General features: G+C 48.0%; 2 protein-coding genes across 4 annotated transcripts in view; one reads left to right on the top strand and one right to left on the bottom strand.

The window, feature by feature from the left end:
* GSG1L (GSG1 like) overlaps positions 1-18,100 on the bottom strand; it is a 212,156-nt gene that overhangs the window by 123,018 nt on the left and 71,038 nt on the right. For all 3 annotated transcript variants that reach the window (XR_009005440.1, XM_057529350.1, XM_057529352.1), the window contains exon 2: positions 17,423-17,470. Coding sequence is in view for 2 of the 3 variants with exons in the window: in XM_057529350.1 (XP_057385333.1) it covers positions 17,423-17,470 (48 nt within the window). In the remaining variant the exon portion in view is untranslated. The remainder of the gene's footprint in view (positions 1-17,422; positions 17,471-18,100) is intronic.
* LOC130704841 (cytochrome c oxidase subunit 8A, mitochondrial-like) lies at positions 5,970-7,338 on the top strand. Its single transcript, XM_057528706.1, has 2 exons — positions 5,970-5,974; positions 6,963-7,338. Exons 1-2 carry the CDS (start codon positions 5,970-5,972, stop codon positions 7,336-7,338), a joined length of 381 nt encoding a protein of 126 aa, XP_057384689.1.

Raw genomic sequence — 18,100 nt, 5'->3', positions numbered from 1 at the left:
AAGCCACTTCCCAGCCCAGCCCGGCCCATAGGGACCTCCCACACCATCCTCTTTCCCCAGCTTCTGGCTGGATGGAGAAGATTCCAAAGCCTGCAGGGGAAGGAGCCTGGAGCTCTGGATGAGCAGGAGGAAGGAGGTCGGCCATGGGATCACCTGCACAGGACCTCCCGTGATGGGAAAATCAACTCTTATCACAGAGGGCGACTAAGATTTGGAGGCTTCTTTGTTACAGCAGCTAGTGTTGCTAATTCAAGGGAAGCAAGAAAGCACAGATGCTGGAGTGGATCACTGAAGGGGGCCCCTGCACCCTCTGCCAACGCACACGTGTGCGCGCACACACACATGCACACACCATCCTGCCAGGGAGAGAATAACAGACTACGAAATCTTAAAGCAGAAATCACCCAATCTCCCAAGGAAGACGAGGAGAGTAGCAAGACACAAGAGTTCTCCTGCACCCAGTACAGCGCAGGAACAAATTAATGTTTGCAAAGGTTTTCCAGACAAATGGGCCTGGGACAGCCTTGGAGTGTTTTTCATGAGGCCAGAAGGATGTGCATGCAGCTGGAGAATCAAAATTATCGGATGGATGGATGGATGAATAAGTTTTGGGTGTGTGTTCATGCTCTTAGAAGGAAACAGGGGGAAGCTTCATGACATTGTATTTGGCAATAATCTCTTGGGTACAACAACAAAAACACAGACAACAAAAGAAAAAGCAAATAAATTGGACTTCATCAAACTTGAAAGCTTTTGTGCATCAGAGGACACTATCAACAGAATGAAAAGGCAACCCACAAAATGGGAGAAAATACTTGCATAGCATATATCTGGTAAAGAATGATATTCAGAATATATACAGAACTCCTACAACTCAACAACAAAAAACAAACAACCCAATTCATAAATGGGCAAAGGACCTGAATAGACATTCTCCAAAGGAGATACACAAATGGCCAAAAAGCACAAGAAGATGCTCAACATCACCAGTCAAATCAAAACCACAGTGAGAGACCACCTCACATCCATTAGGATGGCTGTTATCAAAACAGAAAATAACAAGCGTTGGTGAGGACATCGAGAAATTGGAACCCTTGTGCATTGTGAATGTAAAATGGTGCAGCTGTTATGGAAAACAGTATGGTGGTTCCTCAAAAAATTAAACATAGAATTACCATATGATCCAGCAATTCCATTTCTGGGTGGAAGAAGTGAAAGCAGGGATCTGAATGGATGTCAGTACACCAATGTTCACAGCAGTATTATTCACAATAGCCAAAAGGTACAAACAACCCAAACGTCCGTCAACCGATGGATAAACAAAATATAGTATATATACCAGACCACACCAAAACATTTTGTTTCTGACACATCCACAGTGAGGTACATAGATGAACCTCAAAGACATTATGCTAAGTGAAATAAGACAGGCACAGAAGGACAAATATTGCATATTCCACTTATATGAGGTACCTTGAGCAGTCTTATTCATAGAGACAAGAAGGAGAATGATGATTGGGAGGGGGGAATGGGAATTAATGTTTAACGGATACTGAGTTTCAGTTTGGGAGGATAAAAACGGTATGGAGATGGGTGGTGGTGATGGTTGCATAACAATGTGAATGTACTTAATGCCACTGAACTGTACAGTTAAAATGGTAAATTTTATGTTACGGATGTTTTATCACAATTTTCAAAATTAAGAATTTATATTCATCAAAAGACATCTGTGAAAAAGCAAGCCCACAGAGTGACAAAAGGAATGTGTAATACCTATAAGCAACGAAGGGTTATAATATGTAAAAAAAAAAACACAAACCCTTATAAAGCAATAAGTAAAAGACAAACAATCTAATAGGCAAAAGATGTGAACAGGCACTTCATGCAAGAGAAAACCCAAATAACCATAAACATGAGGAGATGCTCAACCCATTTAATAACCAAGGAAATGCAAATTGAAAACCACAATAAGATACCATTTCTCATCCATCCTTTTGGCAAATTTTAAAAATCTGATAAAACGAATCATTGTCGAGAATAGAACAATGGGAATTCTCATACCACGTGCGTGGGAGCATAAATTGGTACGCCCGCTTTGGAAAACAAGACGACTAGTAAAATTAAAGATATACAGAGTTGACCCAGTAATTCTATGTCTAGGTAAACACTACAGCAGCGATTCTCAAACTGGAGGATGCATCAGAATCACCCAAAGGGCTTGTTAAACACAGACTGCCAGCCCCAACCCAGAGTTTCTTGTTCAGGAGGTCTGGGGTGGGGCTTGAGAACTTACAGCTCTAATAGGCTCCCAGGTGATGCTGATGCTGCTGGGCCGGGTACCACACTTGAAGAACTAACAGCACTATTCACAATAAAAACTGAAAATGTCCCAAATATCCACTGAGGGTAAAACGAACAAACAGAGGGTCGTAGAGTCACACAATGGAATATTACACAGCAATAAAAATGAACAAACCACAGCTACGTGATTGCTATAGACTGAATGTTTGTGTCCCCTACACACACACAGATTCATATGTTGAAATTCTAACTCCCAATGTGATGGTTGGAGGTGGGGCATTTGGGGGTGATTAGATCATGAAGGTGGACCCCTCATGAAAGGGATTAATAACTTATAAAAGAGACCCCAAAGAGCTCCCTCACCCCTTGTGCCCTGTGAGAACACAGCAAGAAGACAGGCATCTGTGAACCAAGGAACAGGTTCCCACCAGACACTGAATCTGGCGATGCCTTGGTCTTGGACTTCCAGCCTCCAAAATAGTGAGAAATAAATTTCTGTTGTTTTTAGCAGCCCAAATGAACTACAATAATGATCAACATAATGTTAAGCAAAAGAAGCCAGACACAAAAAAGGTCCATCATTTGATCACATTTATGTAGAAAGTTCAAAAACAAGCAAATCTATTGTGTTTAAGTTTGCATATTTGATGGTAAACTATGAAGCAGGGTCAGCTAACCTTTTCTGTAAAGAGCCAGGGAGGAAATAGCTTATGTTTTTCAGGCCATACCATCTCTGCTACAACCGTTCAACTCTGTCATTGTAACATGGAAGCAGCCAGGGATATACATAAGGGAATGAGCATAGCAGTGTTCCAGGAAAACTGTATTTACAAAAACAAGTAGCGGGCCATGCTTTGCCAGCCCCTGATGTACAGCTAAGCAAGGCAGTGACTACTCTCTTCTGGGGACAGGAGTTGGTAGTGCTCAGGAAGGGGCACATGGCATGCTGGCAATGATCTTCTTCTTTGACCTCAGTGGTAATAAAGTTTTTGCTTTCAACTATTTGTTAAACTATATATTTTATGTACTTTTTGGAATCGTGCTGTATTTCCCAATTTTAAAAAGGGTTGATAAATATCTACACAATGAAATATTATTTGGCAATAAAAAGAAATGAAGTACTGATACATGCTACAATATGAATGAACCTTTAAAACATTATGCTTATTAAAAGAAGTCAGGCACAAAAATCCTCATATTATATGATTCTGTTCATATATGTCCAGAATTGACAAATCTACAATGACAGAAAGGAGATCGTTGGTTGTGTGAGTCTGTGGGATCTGGTGGATTGAGGGATGATGGCTAAAGGAAACAGTGTTTCTTTTCAGGGTGATGAAAATATTCTATAATTCATAGTGGTGATGATTGCACAGCTCTGTGAATACACTAAAAACCACTGAACTTTAAGGGGACAAACATATGGTAAGTGAATTATATCTCAAAAAAGCTGTTACCCCCCAATCAAAAAAATTTTTAACTAATGAATAAAACCAACAGCCTCTGCCCTCACCACCAGAGATGGGCCAGGGAACGGGAGTGTGTGATGAGACCAACAGACAGACACCAGCTTCGGAGAAACCACTTTCCTTCCTCGTGTCTCCGGAACAAGTGCACGCGCGCACGCGCGCGCACACACACACACACACACACACACACACACACACACACTGGGCTTTCCTCTGCCTTTGGCAAAACACACACTGAATACCAGAAGCCCACGAGGCCAGAGATTCTGTGGACGAGCAGGGGACCAGGGCATCCCTGCCAAGAGACACAGGACTTTTTAAACTCAAAATGAAATTTCAGGGGAAAGCCTAAGCGAAGCAGAGCCCATGGGAGTCAGGCTGGCTCCAGAACTGGCACGAGGTCTGCAGGAGCAAATTCCTGGGTAGCAAACCAGGGCAGGGGCTTCAGCCCTCCAGGGCCTGAAAGGGCCTCTAACTTAAGTCCATCGTTCCGAGTGGGTTCAAGATATAGATAAGGTCTCAGGGGCTTAAACCCCTCTGCTCCTCACACAGGCTAAAGGCAGTGGGTTTCGGGGATTCTGTGTCACATCACAGACTTAGCGCCTCCAGGGAGCCCGGCAGATGGTTGCAAATGACGAGTCTGCAGGAGCCAGCAGATGTGATGCGTGAGGAGCAGAGGGTGCCAGGAGCAGGAGCAGCCATGGGTCCCCTTAGCTGCCACCTCCCTCTGCTCCACGCAGCCCCTGACAGCTGTGAGCCAATGGGGCCACCTGGCTGGGTCAGAACACACAGCAAAGCCAACCAAAGAATTTCCTGGGCCCAAGGAGCGGAAGAGGGGCCAGGAGGCCCCAGGCAGGGTGGAAAGACCTGTGAGGTGTGGCAGAAATAGCACGTGACTGATGGGATACAGTGCTTTGCTGTGTGACCTCAGGCAAGTAGCTCAACTTCCCTGAGTCTGTTTCCTTGGGTGTAAACCAGAGATAATAGCACCTCCTCAAAGAGCTGTCAAAAGAATTAAATGAACCAAGAGATGTGAAAGTATTTAGCAGGGAATGGAATTCTGTGCATGATTCAATGAAGGTTAGTTGAGTAGAAATAAACACAAATTTGAGTTCTTTCCAAGTTAGCTTTCCAGCTGGTTGGGCCGAACTGAGGAGATGGCGGAAATATGCTGGAATATTCATTCAAGCTAGTGTTGATTGAGACAGACCCTGTGCTAACCCCTCGCGTGGATTATTCCATTTGATTCTCGGAAGAATTCCACAAAGTGGATGCTATTTATCCCCATTTTTCAGATGAAGAGAGTGAGCCATAAAGAGGATGAGAAGCATGCCTGAGATCCCACAGCTAATGAGGTAGAGTCACAATTTGAATCCAGAGCCCATGCTCTGCATTAACACTGCACTCAGCTCTGTGATTAAATCCCAGCTCTGCCCCTCCCTGGACCAGGAGCAAGTGTCTTAGCCTGAGCCTCAGCTTCCTGATCTGAAAAGGGGGATAACAGTAAACCCACTTTGTGGGCTATTGAGAGGATTAAATGGGATAATATGCCTGAAAGGGACTGGTATGCAGCAGGTGCTCAATAAGTTTTCAAAGTATTGCCAGGGCTGGGCTGGGGGAGGCTGCCCCAGAGTGGGGACTCCACTTCTTAGGGATTTGTATGCCATTTGTACACTCATTATACAGGCACACCTTGTTATTGCATTTTGAAGATACTGCTTTTTTTTACAAATTAAAGATTTGTGGCAATCTTGCATTGTCAGACAATGGTTAGCATTTTTTAGCAATAAAATATTTTTAATTAAGGTATGCACATTGTACTTTAGACATAATGCTGTTGCACACTTAATAGACTACAGTATTGTGTAAACATAACTTTTCTATGCACTGGGAAACCAAACAATTGGTGTGGCTTGCTTTATTGCGATATTTGCTTCATTGTGGTGGCCTGGAACTGAACCCGCAATATCTCTGAGGTCTACCTGTACTCAGGCCATGGCAGCCACGAAGAATTTTATCTCAGGGCCTCAGTTTTCTTATCTGCAAAATGGAGCAGGTGAGACCAGCTCTCTGAGGCCTTCCCACCTGACAGCCCATGTGTGATGGTTAGACTCCTGTCTTGGAACAGGAGGTAACAAGAAGGAAGCAGCATTAGATGCATGAGTCATAAGGGCTTTGGAGGATGACAAATGTCACCCCATGCGGTATGACGACCTTTTCTCCCTCCCAGCCCCACCTAGACAACACTTACCTTATCCTTTCCTTTCATTAGATTTTAGTCCTTCCCTAGTCGCGGGGATTCTTTTTCCATTTTAATAGCTCGCATCAAGGCAGCAAGTGGAATGGTAAAGCGCAAGGACTCTGCGGCCCACCTGCCAGGTTCCATCCCAGCTCCACCACCGCAACCCATATGGCCTTGGGCAAGTTAACTTAACCTCTCTGGGCCTCAGTTTCCCCACCCATCACATAGTTTAACGACAACACAAACTCACTGAGTTGTTGGGGGAATCAGCTGGGTCTGACACATTGGCAAAACAGAAATAAGTTTTTGGTATTATTATTATTTATTTTAAAGCACCTCAGGAAAAAATAACATGGCACACTAAAACCGTGAATTGACGGATCTCATTGCTCAGGATGGGGAGAAAATAATTCGACTTTGTAAGTGAATCAATGTAAAGAGAAATAGTAAAGTGAATAATAATATGGGGATGCAGTATACAGCCCAAATTGGGAAGGCAGTGCAAAATGAAAATTCAGGGGACTTCCCTAGTGGCACAGTGGTTAAGAATCCGCCCGCCCATGCAAGAGACACGGGTTCGAGCCCTGCTCCGGGAAAATCCCACATGCCGCGGAGCAACTAAGCCCGTGCGCCACAACTACTGAGCCTGCGCTCTAGAGCCCCCGAGCCACAACTAATGAAGCTCACGCGCCTAGAGCCCATGCTCTGCAACAAGAGAAGCCACCGCAATGAGAAGCCCGCGCACCGCAACGAAGAGTAGCCCCTGCTCACCGCAACTAGAGAAAGCCTGCACACTGCAACAAAGACCCAACGCAGCCAAATTAATTAATTAATTAATTAAATTGTAAAAAAAAAAGAAAATTCAGGGCCTCTTGTGGAAAACATTATTAAGAGTTTCAAGACAGATTTTGACTTCACGGCCTTGGGTTCCGGCTGCCTGCTACCTGCAGTCTACTCCGTGCGGTCACGTCTGTGCTGACTCCACTGCCGCTGAGGGGCCTGACAGGCCCGGCCCGGCGGCTCCCCGTGCTGCGGGCCCAGATCCATCCCAAGCCGCCGCGGGAGCAGCTCAGAACCATGGATATCACCATTGGGCTCACCTCCTGCTTCCTGTGTTTCCTCCTGCCGTCGGGCTGGGTCCTGTCACACCCAGAGACCTACAAAAAGCGGGAGAGACAGGAGCTGTCCTCTCCCTCACCCTGTGACCTGACCACCCCGGCCTGTCCTGATCACGTCTGCTGCATTCCTGGCTGGCCTCCCGGGATCATGTCCTTCAGTTACAGTGACCTCTTCTGCAATCATGACCTCTTCATTTCTCCATGCTGACATCCTGGGACCACATGTATCCATTTAGAAGGCCCTGCTCCGTAGGGCCTCCCTTGTAACAGTAAAGTCTATTTAAACCCTGCTTCAGAGGGAATTCCCTGGTGGTCCAGTGGTTGGGACTCCGCTCTTTCACTGCTGAGGGTGTGGGTTTGATCCCTGGTCAGGGAACTAAGATCCTGCAAGCTGTGTGGCGTGGCCAAAAAGTAAATAAATAAATAAACCCTGCTTCAGGAACTCAAAAAAAAAGAATTTCAAGACAGTTACAGTATAGCATTAAACCAAATGGAGGGCCCTTCCGTGCACGGAACCCTATGCGACTATAAGGTCACGTGCCCACGAAGCTGGCCCTGGTTCTACATCTTGGCAAGCATGTGGGAGACATGGATGTATGCATTTCTTGAAACTCACTGAACTGTACATTTAAAATCTGTGCCTTTCATTCTTTGTATATTATATAAATGAAATTATATCAATTAAAAAAGAAACATGACAAAATAGGTTTATAAATTCCCTGCTCATCACAGGCAGTGCAGTTCAGCAATGAGGTGCAGGTATAGACTTGTATGTTGAATGTTGTCTTCTTTTAACCCAGTCTGTGTATCCCCGGCCCCTGCCTACAGCCATATAGGATGTGCACTGCCCAACCCAATGCCACTCACGTAGATGAATCATGACCCCCAGAGTTGCACAGTGGGTAACCTACACAACTGTACCTGGTGGCCTTGATTGTATAACTTCATTTGAAGGACTCATCATTTGTCTAAAGTGAAGGCCCTGTGTGAATGCAAAGCCTGGGCCAAATGGAAGGGTCTTATGGCAAATTCCATCCCAAGGCCTCCCATCCAGGCAGAGATCCAGAAGGAAACCAGCCCATGCAAAGACTTTCCTAGAATGTGCAAAGGAGCCATCCTTCAAATTCCTCCACCCCCGTGCAGTTCAGCAAGCCCTATTTCCCCAATGCTGCTGAAACCTCTGCTCAGAGGGGCAAAGAGCTGGATTTAAGCATCCGAGGTAATTTCTCAAACCAAAGTATGATAAGACCAAAGAGTCATTTCGAAATGTTAATTACCACTGTTTACACTTAACAGAGTCTTCTCACCATGGAGAAACTGTTTCCAATTATGAAACATGAAAGCTGGTCACCGTTTGGGGTTAATATGACACTCTCTGAGAGAGCGAACAGGCAAGACTACCCAGACACCTAATTACCTGGAAAGATAATCTTGAATAATTGGAATTAGAGCAACTAAAGCAATTATTGGATGTTGTGATCTCCGGGAGCAGTCCTCCACTGGCACGGGGGTTTAATCACTTTTAATAAGAGCACGTAATTAGAGGAATCCAGAATTTCAGAACTAAAGTGGCAGAACCAGCACTTCAGAATGAGGGAGGTGGGAGGACCATGTGTGAAGCTAGAGAAAATGAGGCTGGAGGGATGGGTGGGAAGGAAAGGTGAGATGAGAAACAATGGGTGGTGTTGGCAGAGTGAGCGGGATGCTGATTAAAAGCCCTCAGGATCCTGGCAGGTGAGCCTGACTCTAACCTAAATTTGCTGTGTGACTTTGAGCAAGGCACTTAACCTCTCGGGGCTACACTTTCCTTCCACTCTTCAGTCATTCAGCAAGTGTCTATTGCACCTCTGTCATGTGCCTGGCATAAGGATACTGGGTCTCACGTCTTTGCACATGTCATTCATTCTACCAGGAATGACACCCCCCCCCCCACCGCCGTGCCCCTTATGCAGTAGAAGGAATGCCACTCATCCTTCAGGACCCTCCCCACATGGAACCCTCCACACAGCCTTCCTATACTGCCATCTTTCCTTCCACAGGCCTCTGGGCTCCCCCATGGGTCCCTGATTCACAGACGTGACTCTCCACCTCCTTGTGTGTCTCCCCCACTAGAAGGCGCCTCAAGATCGGAAGCTGTGAGGCGTCCTCCTCACTGACCCAGCTCCTGGCACACAGCCTGGCACCGAGGGATGCTGCCCACTAGCCTGGGGGAAGGTGGACAAAGGTCCCTGCAGCCCTTCCCCGAAAACAAGGCTGCAGCCTGCCCTGCTTCCGAGAATGAAATGGCTCCAGGTGAGGTGGCTGTGCTGTGAGTTTATTGAGAATGGCCAGGAAATGATCTCCTTCTGTCGGAGGATACCAGAGCTCTGCTGCCTCCACAGAAGGACCAGGGCCATTCAGACAAACGATGGTTCCCACCCACGGTCAGAGGGCTGCAAAAACTAGCTCAGTGTTGTCTGGGAATGGCAGGTGAGCGGGAAAAATGGACGTGTGGACCACTCGGGCCAGTCTCTTGCCTCTTTGTGTCCTGAATTGTCTGTCTTGTTGGGGTGAAAGAATCAGAGTTCCCTTTTTGTCAGGCCCTGGACCACAGGCATGTACTCCGTGACTTGGGAGCCCAGAGCGGGCATAACTAACTCAGCCTGGGGGCCAGAGAGGACTTCGCAGAGGCAGGACCTTTGGGTTGGCAGGTGAAGGTGACAGTGAGTTCCCCAAACAGCCAGGGCGAAAAGATCACCCAGGATTAATGCACAGGCACAAGGATGCACTAGTGACTCGGTGTGTTCAGGCTGCAGCCAGCAGGCTGACCTGCTTGCAGCTCGATGTCAGAGTCTGGGCAGCTGTGGAAGCTGGTTCCCCTCTCCCTTCCCTGTTCGGCATGTTCTGATCTATGCACCTTTCGGTTCTATGACATAAATCAATAAAATGCACTAAATAAATTAAGTGAGCAGCAGAATTGTAAATCGATTTCAGACGGAGAACAGAGAGGTTGAGGGAACCAACAAGAGACTATTATAGGAACTCAGTTGAGAAATGACTCACGCAAGACTAGGGATCGTGGCCACAGAGCCACCACATTGTTGCATATCCCTGAAATATTAAACAAACGAAACCTACAAGCTTAAGAGATTGTTTCACAAAAATTGCCAGCTGGTAGCTGCCCAAAATCCCAGCTCCCTGAGACAGAGGGGCAGGGAGCCGGGATGGCTTAAAACACAGCTCAGCCCAGGCGGGACAGAGGAGACCACGGCTTCCAGAGTTGGGATCCAGATTTCCAAACCCAAATGGGATACCCAGTATCTATAACATGACCCCTGTTCCTTCCTTCCTTCTTTCCTTCATTCAACAAAACTTTATTAAATTCTTGTTGTGTGCCAACCCCATCTGGGGCACGGGAGCCACTGGAAAGACAAGATCCAGTGCCTGTCCTCAGGGAGTGTCCAGTCTGGTGGAGGAGATCATCTCAAGGCTGTGTGATGGGTGCTAATAGGACCAGTCACCGTGAGTACTTCTGGGGTCCGAGGTGCCTTTTCAGAAGAGGTCATGTCTTAACTGGGTTTTGAAGGATAAACAGAAGTTGTCATGGCAAACAAGAGGTGGTAAAAGCAGGTCAGGCAGAGGGAAGAGAATATGCAAAGGCACAGAGGCATGAGATATGATGGAGAGTTTGGGGGGGAAATGTATGCAAGTAAGGAGGCGGGGCTGGAGCACAAGGTCCACATGAGGGATTACAGGAGGTGGAGTGGAAAAGGCAGACACACACTAGATCACGAAGGGCCACGAGTGCCGTGTTACGTGGTGTATGTTTAGGAGCCAGGAAAGCCTTTAAGCAGGAGGCTGATGGAGCTGGATTTCCAGTTTAGAAAGATAATTTAGAATTCAGTGCAGGAAATTTTTGTTTTACTTTTTATGGAAGTATCACATATACAGAAAAGGGCATTGATCACAAACGTACAGCTTGATGAACTTTCATAAACTGAACACATCGTGTAACCAGCACCGGCTTAAGAAACATAACATCGCCAGCTGCCAGAGCCTTCCACTGGCTCCCTTTCAGTCACACTCGCTCTTGAAGGGTAACCCCTGTCCTGACTTCCGACGGCACAGATCCGTTTTGCCTGATTTCCAGTTTTATACAAATGGAATCACATACTGTGTATTCTTTTGAATCTGGCTTCGTTTGCCCAACATCCATACAGCTGAGAGGAGTTGGAGACTGCACAGTACTCCACGGTGTGTGTTGATGGGCATTGAGGCATCACAGTGATTTACCAGTACAGCCTTGTTGGCAAATATGAATCAGGACGAGTTCAATTCCTTCCCTCCTTCCTTCCTTCCTTCCTTCTTCATTCATTCATTCACAGTGAGAACCCATCCACCTGTGAGCGGAAGCTCCAACCTGGGATTTAGAAACCGGGAATTTTCCCCATACCACACCTTGACAAATGACTTGGGACAGATCTTTACTGGGGGGTCCAGTTAACATAACAAAGGGCAGAAAACCCAAAATTCCTCATGGACACCCCCCACCCCCGCCCCACGGCAGGATCGGAGGTGGCAGCCATCACGTCCCCAGCCTTTTGCACTGGAGGGTGGCCTCCCTGTTCCTCGGCTGGAGCCCTCCCACGATGCCTGATAACCGTTTCCGTAGCTCTCTCCCACTCCTGTAGGGCAGGGACCTTCACCTCTTTCGTCCTTGCATTGCCCCCCATACCTAGCCCAGAACCTGGATCATAGTAGGTGCTCAGGAGATATGTGTTGAATTGGAAGGCATGTGTGCAGATGGCTGGCACGCAGAGGCTGCTCAGCTGATTGTTTGGGGAAGGAATGAATTACCTCCCTCAAATATTTTGGTTACTTTTGGAAAAAATAAATAAGTCACTTTGGGATGACAATGACCAGAGAAGACCTTGATAAGCAAATTAAGCACATACACCCAGAAATCCAGCTGGGCCAGTTCCAGCACAGCCAGCTGCCAATCATCCTTAAGGCCTGTGGTGAGGCCCAGGTGTGGCAGATTAGACTATCACTCAGCAAATATTCATTCCCACTCCACCCTCCACGTGGGTCATGTATTTCTTGCCCCATTGATGTTGGATGCAACCCCATGACTTGATTTAGCCAATAGGATGTTAGCAGATAGGATGTAAGCAAAGGTTTTAAATGTGCTTGTGCATGGGACTCCCCCGGCAGTCCAGTGGTTAAGACTCCACGCTTCCACGGCAGGGGGCATGGGTGCAATCCCTGGTCGGGGTACTAAGATCCTGCATGCCACACAGTTCAGCCAAAAAAAAATAAATGAATAATTTTTTTTTTTTAATGTACTCGTTCAGTTAGCCACCTTGCATTTCTGTCCCCTCTATTTGGCCCCCAAAAAGAATACACATGGAGCGGACTTGAGCCCAGTCTGCAGCCTGGAACCAAGACAGCCTACATCAGCTAAACCTAAGTCAACCCACAGACATGCAAGCAAAAAAATACATGCCGGGTGCCACTGAGTTTGGGGATGGCTTGTTACATAGCATTACAGTGACTATTGCTGACCAATACACTAGGTTTGAAAAGTATCCAGTTGGTCACAATTATTTGGTAGGAGAATCTGGCCCCAGGGGATAAGAGGTTGAGATTTGGAGAGACAAGGGAAACCTTGAAGAGGAAGATTAGGAAGCATAAGAAGCTTTTCCTCTGCATTTTCAGTATCAAGTTCACAATACACAGACGTTGCTGTTTATCTGCATTTGCACATTTCATGTTCACAGACTGCTCAAGCGTCTTTAATCCATTCCTCCTCCTCTGACTCTCATGGCTTGCTGGGCAGATCTTTGTCACAGAACTTATTACTCTGCTCTGCCAGTAGGGCTCCAGTGCTGGGCTGGGCCCCGGAGGCCCAGAGGTAAATAAGAAACCACTGCTCGGAGGGCCCCATTCTTGCGAGGGAGAAAGATATGTGTACAGGTTACTATTATTCAGCTGTGATACAAGATTCTCAAAGTGTACTGGGGACATAATCTGAATGTCCAGTGATAGGGCTTGGTTAAATAAATTGTCTCTATGTGATGGGCTATTATACAGTTGTTCCAAAAGATGAGTGAGTTCTATGTATTGATATAAAAAGCAATCTATGATTTTATACAGGTGTGTAAGTATATATGTGTATATACGTATGTGTGTGTATTTATCTATCTACCTATCTATCTATCTTTCATCCTTCTAACTTTCTTCAGGGACTAATAAACCAAACCATTACCAGTGAATATCTAAGGGTGGGCTTACAAGAGACTTTCATTTCTCATTTACACATTTAAACATTGTTATAATTTTTATAACAAGAGTGTATACAGTTAAAAATCAATGTTCATTTTTCATTAATTCAACAGTGCCAGGCATTGCTTTGGACCCTGGGGATACAGTGAGTCACAAACAAGACAAAAATCCCTGCCCTCATGGAGCTGACGGTCTTTTAGGGGACACCATTCTTGATCAAAGAAGCACTGAGTACATTTCATATGTGATGTAAAGACAACTAAACATTGAAGAGAGTAGAGAAGGACTTGGCAGGAGGAAGGGCTGCTCTAAGGATGTTCAAGGAAGGCTGCCCTGAAGATGTGACGTTTGAGTGATGAGAAGGGACCAGCTGTGCAGAGAGCTGAGAGAACAGTGTTCCAGGAGCAGGAAACAGCAAGTGCCAAGGCACACACCAGCTTGGCTGACTCAAGGAACAGTAAAGATTTTGGAGACCTGAAGTATGGTGAGGGAGGGGAGATTACAGGAGATGAGGTCCCGGATGTACAGGGCCAGATCCCCCAGACCTTACAAGCCAAGATGAGGACAATGACTTTTACTCTGAACGAGATGGGAGCCAAGGGAGTGTTTTAAACAGGGAGCTACAGGAGATGATTTATGCTTTAAAAGGATCATTCTGGCTACCAGTGAAGCAGGGGTCAAAAATGGAAGGACATAACCAGTTAAGAGACTGTGGCAGGAATCTAGATGAAAAATGGTTGTGGCTTAGGCTAGTTTAAAATGAAAAGATATTTCCCCACGTGAAGCACAAAGCTAGAATGATCAGGAGAACTAACAAAAATATGCCATGGTAAAAACACTGATGACAGACACATATTTTGCCAGGGGAGAGGGTAGGGAGGAAAGGACAGAGGGTATTGGAGAAAATGGCAAAGACGGGGCCCATTTCCGAAGGGCCTCAATTACTCTCACACACACACACACAAACACACACACACACACACACACACACACACACACACACACAGAGGCTCGGAAGGCCTAGCTTTTCAGCAGAAGAACCAAACATTTAAGAGCCAGACAGCTCAGTTTTAAATCCCAGCATCCTAACTGTGTGACTTTGGGCAAGTCAATTAACTCCCTAGGCCTCAGTCTCCTCATCTGTAAAATGGGGATTAAATGAGCCACCAGGTATAAAGTTCTCAGAACAGCGCCTGGCACGTGGTAAGCACCGCATGAAAGCCAGTTTGTGTTAGTGTCACCTAACACTAATTATTATGATCGGATTTTGCAGAGCAGGAAGGAAGTCACAGCGGGACCGGGTGCAGCCAGAATCTGGGAGAAGAGTGTTCTTTGGGAGAGAACACGCCTGGGCTCCAACATTGGCCTGGACTCCCTGTGTGACCCTGAACCAGTCCCCCTCTCTCTGCAGCCTGGGCTCTTCATCTGTGAAACAGACAGTGTGGCGAGGACTCGGCGAGAACACGGAGGGGTCCGGGGACACCAGGCTCCTGCAGGTGCCCCTGGGAGGGCTGGGCCTCCCGGTAGGTTCGGGAACAGGCCACAGAGCTGCCTGACCAAACCCCGCCGGCCCCAAAGGTGAGCCTAAGTGCTTGAGAGGCAGTGAGTCCATGAACACTGGTCTGCAAAGCCAGCCCGCTCAGGCTTCTTATAAACATTTTTATACACACAGCCAGAAGGTCTTTGGCGTGGCCACCAAGCCCTGAAAGTAAAATCACGAGGCCAGTAAAACACAAAGATACAACCCCTCTGGGGCCTTGGTTCTCATACACGAGGCAGGAATAAGCCACTAGCAAGAGGCACGAGCAACCCATGTGCCACTGTATGTGGACACACACACGCATGTACACATATCCACACGCTCATATGTGCACACATGTGTACATGCCTCCATGCTCACACTCACCCACGAGTGTGCATGCAGGCACACACATGAGACCCATGTGCACACTCTCACAGGAGCACCTGCCCATGCATGCATACCCTCGCCCTCAACCAGACATGCACACACATTTACATGTGCACACACGGGCCCAGCTTCCTGGAAGCCAGATTTGGAGCAGAGGTGACCCAGGAACTCCAAGGCCTTGGGGATTATGGGATGATCATCATAGAGGTTGCCTACAGGTATTGGCTTCTCAAATGCAGTACAACGGAGGGGTACAGAGCATGGGCTCTGCTCCTTATGAGATGTGAGACGTGAGTGGCTTAATGTCTCTAGGGCTCAGTTTTCTCATCTGTCAAGTGGGGTGAGAAGGTCAGCCCCTTCTTAGCAAGGTTGTGGGGAGGTTTCTCAGTTGATACATTTAAAGTGTTTGGCCCAGTGCCTAACACACTGTACCTGCTCAGTAAGTATCAGCCATTTATTAGCAGCTGTAGTATTTTCTGAAGAACTCAGTTTGGCAGCTGTGGCCCAAGTTGCTCAGCTCGAAACTTCAGGGATGGCCACAAGTAGCCACTAAACAGGGCATCGTCACTGGGAAGCAAAGGAAACAGAGGAGGTAGTTCCCACTGCAAAAAGCTTGCTCAGAGGGGGAGCCCAGCCTCTTCCTGGACCCGAGAGCACTATGGGCTCCCTGTCACATGCCCCTCAGTCTCACCAGCTGCCACTTGGCTGGAGCTCTTCAAGGGGACAGCGTCTGTGAGACAGGAACGTCACCAGCCTCAAAGACACGCAGCCCCCTTGCCTGTCCCGCCTCTCCCAACACCCTGGACAGGTCAGAGACGGGGCACTTCAGGCCCTTGAACCTCCTGACGCTGCAGGGAAACTGCAAACTCAGCCCCACCAGCAGGGGGCGTGGGTGACCGCACGTCCTGGATTTAAGAATTTCCCCTGAGCCTCGGCCCACCAAGGCCCCCCACGTAGGGACAGTTTAGGGCTGAACTCTTGTCTCAGTTTCCCCACCCCGACTCCCAGGACCAGAGCCCTCTCCTAATCTCCAGGCTGTCTGAAGAGACCTGCACACCTGTTCTCTCTTGGCAAGGGTTCTCCTTGGTGGCAGGGTAGGGAAGTAGGGAGGTGGCCATGCCCTATGCTCCTGTGGCAGCGCATCCTCCAGTATCCATTCTCCTGTTCTTTCATAATGATAAAACCCCTGCCTTTCAGCTGAGCACATGGTTGCCAGGATAAAGACCTCATTTCCCAGCCTCCCTTGCAGCTGTGATCAAGTTCTGGCCAAGGGGATATAAGCCCGTGTCATGGGGCAACTTCTGGGAACCTTACTGTTGACATGCAACCTTTGCCCTTTCTTCTTTGCCTTTCCTCTATCCTGTTGCCTGGAGTGCAGATGTGACAGCTGTAGCTCTAGCCATCCTGTTAGTCCATGAGGACAAAGGCCACAGGGATGATGGAGAGGGTCCCCCGGGGCCGGGATGCTGAAGACTGGACGGAGCAGAGCCACCCCAGATTTGAAACTTTTAAAAGGAATAAATACATTTCTCCACTGAAGCCAGTTATTTGGGGTCGCCATTACTTGCAGCGAAACCTAATCCTGACTGCTCTGCCCCCTACACAAGCTGCAGCCCACTCCTAATCATCATATCTGAGCACCACTGGGCTCAGAATCTCTGCTGTCAAGCCCTGCACACCAACGGGTCCTTTCTGAATGGCAGTGTCCGATCAGGCTGGACCTCCCCACACCCGTGAGACGACAGAGACAGAACGTCTGGCTTCCCTCCCCCAAGGTCAAATCCTACACTTGGAAGCAATGCCAACACTGGTCCCAACTTCTGTACACCCATCCTACCTCCCCCAAAGTCCCAGCACGCACTGGAAGTAAGGGAAGTGTAATGACTCTCAGAACCATCCCACTTGGGGGGCGGGTGGGGAACGGGGGAGGGCAAGATGATGTCCCTCCACCTGCCTCTCCCCCTGCACTAACCGCTCAAGGAACTCAGAGCTTTGCAACAGGATTCTGGCCCCTGGGGCACCATCACCCAGGGATGCTGAAGGACAGGATCACCCAGGGCTTCGGGAAGTGTCCCTGTAGAGGGCAAGGTTGGCACACCTGAGCTGGGGCCACACCTACCTTTCTCTGATGCTGGGGCCAGGTCAATGAAGCTGCGGCATTTTTCACCTTTGAAAAAAAAAAAAAGAAAGAAAGGTTTTCAGAATATGAAAGGAAGTGAGGGCTTCAGGCTTTCGCCTCTCGCCCTGTACGGATCTGGGGGTAGGGGGGCCCAAACATCTCTAACCCGAGTGCATCTTTCTCTAACCCTAATTCCCAGAAAGCCAACGTCCTGAGGAATGTGGATGGCGAAGCCACAAGTCCCCGTGATGCCTCCTTCCGTCACCTCCCAGTCCAATCCAACCAGCCCTGTCACTCCCACCTCCTCAAAGCCCTCCTGCCCTTTCCACGGACTCCACCCCATCCAGGCCCAGCAGGACGAGGGCAGAAGCCGTCACTGGGCTCCCTGGACCTCCACTCTGGCCTCTGTCGGATCCACTCTCCACACTGCAGCTGGAGGGATATTTTCAAACCACGCAGCTCTGATTACATCACATGCACACACGCAAGTACACACACTCCTGCTCAAAACACTTTATCCCAAAATAAAGCCCAAATTCCTTCACATGGATCCAGGACTGGCCTCCACCGGCCTCTCCATCCACACCCCCTCCCCGCCCCGCCTCCCCTCCCCTCCTCTCAGCTCCTATACTCTTCGTGTTCCCTCCGCCCACCCCCCGACTGGGAACACACTTCACC

This window comes from Balaenoptera acutorostrata, chromosome 15 (genome assembly GCF_949987535.1).
Source record: "Balaenoptera acutorostrata chromosome 15, mBalAcu1.1, whole genome shotgun sequence".
Taxonomy (NCBI): domain Eukaryota; kingdom Metazoa; phylum Chordata; class Mammalia; order Artiodactyla; family Balaenopteridae; genus Balaenoptera; species Balaenoptera acutorostrata.
The sequence above is the reverse complement of the archived record's forward strand: the minus strand, read 5'-3'. Positions and strand labels throughout refer to the sequence as shown.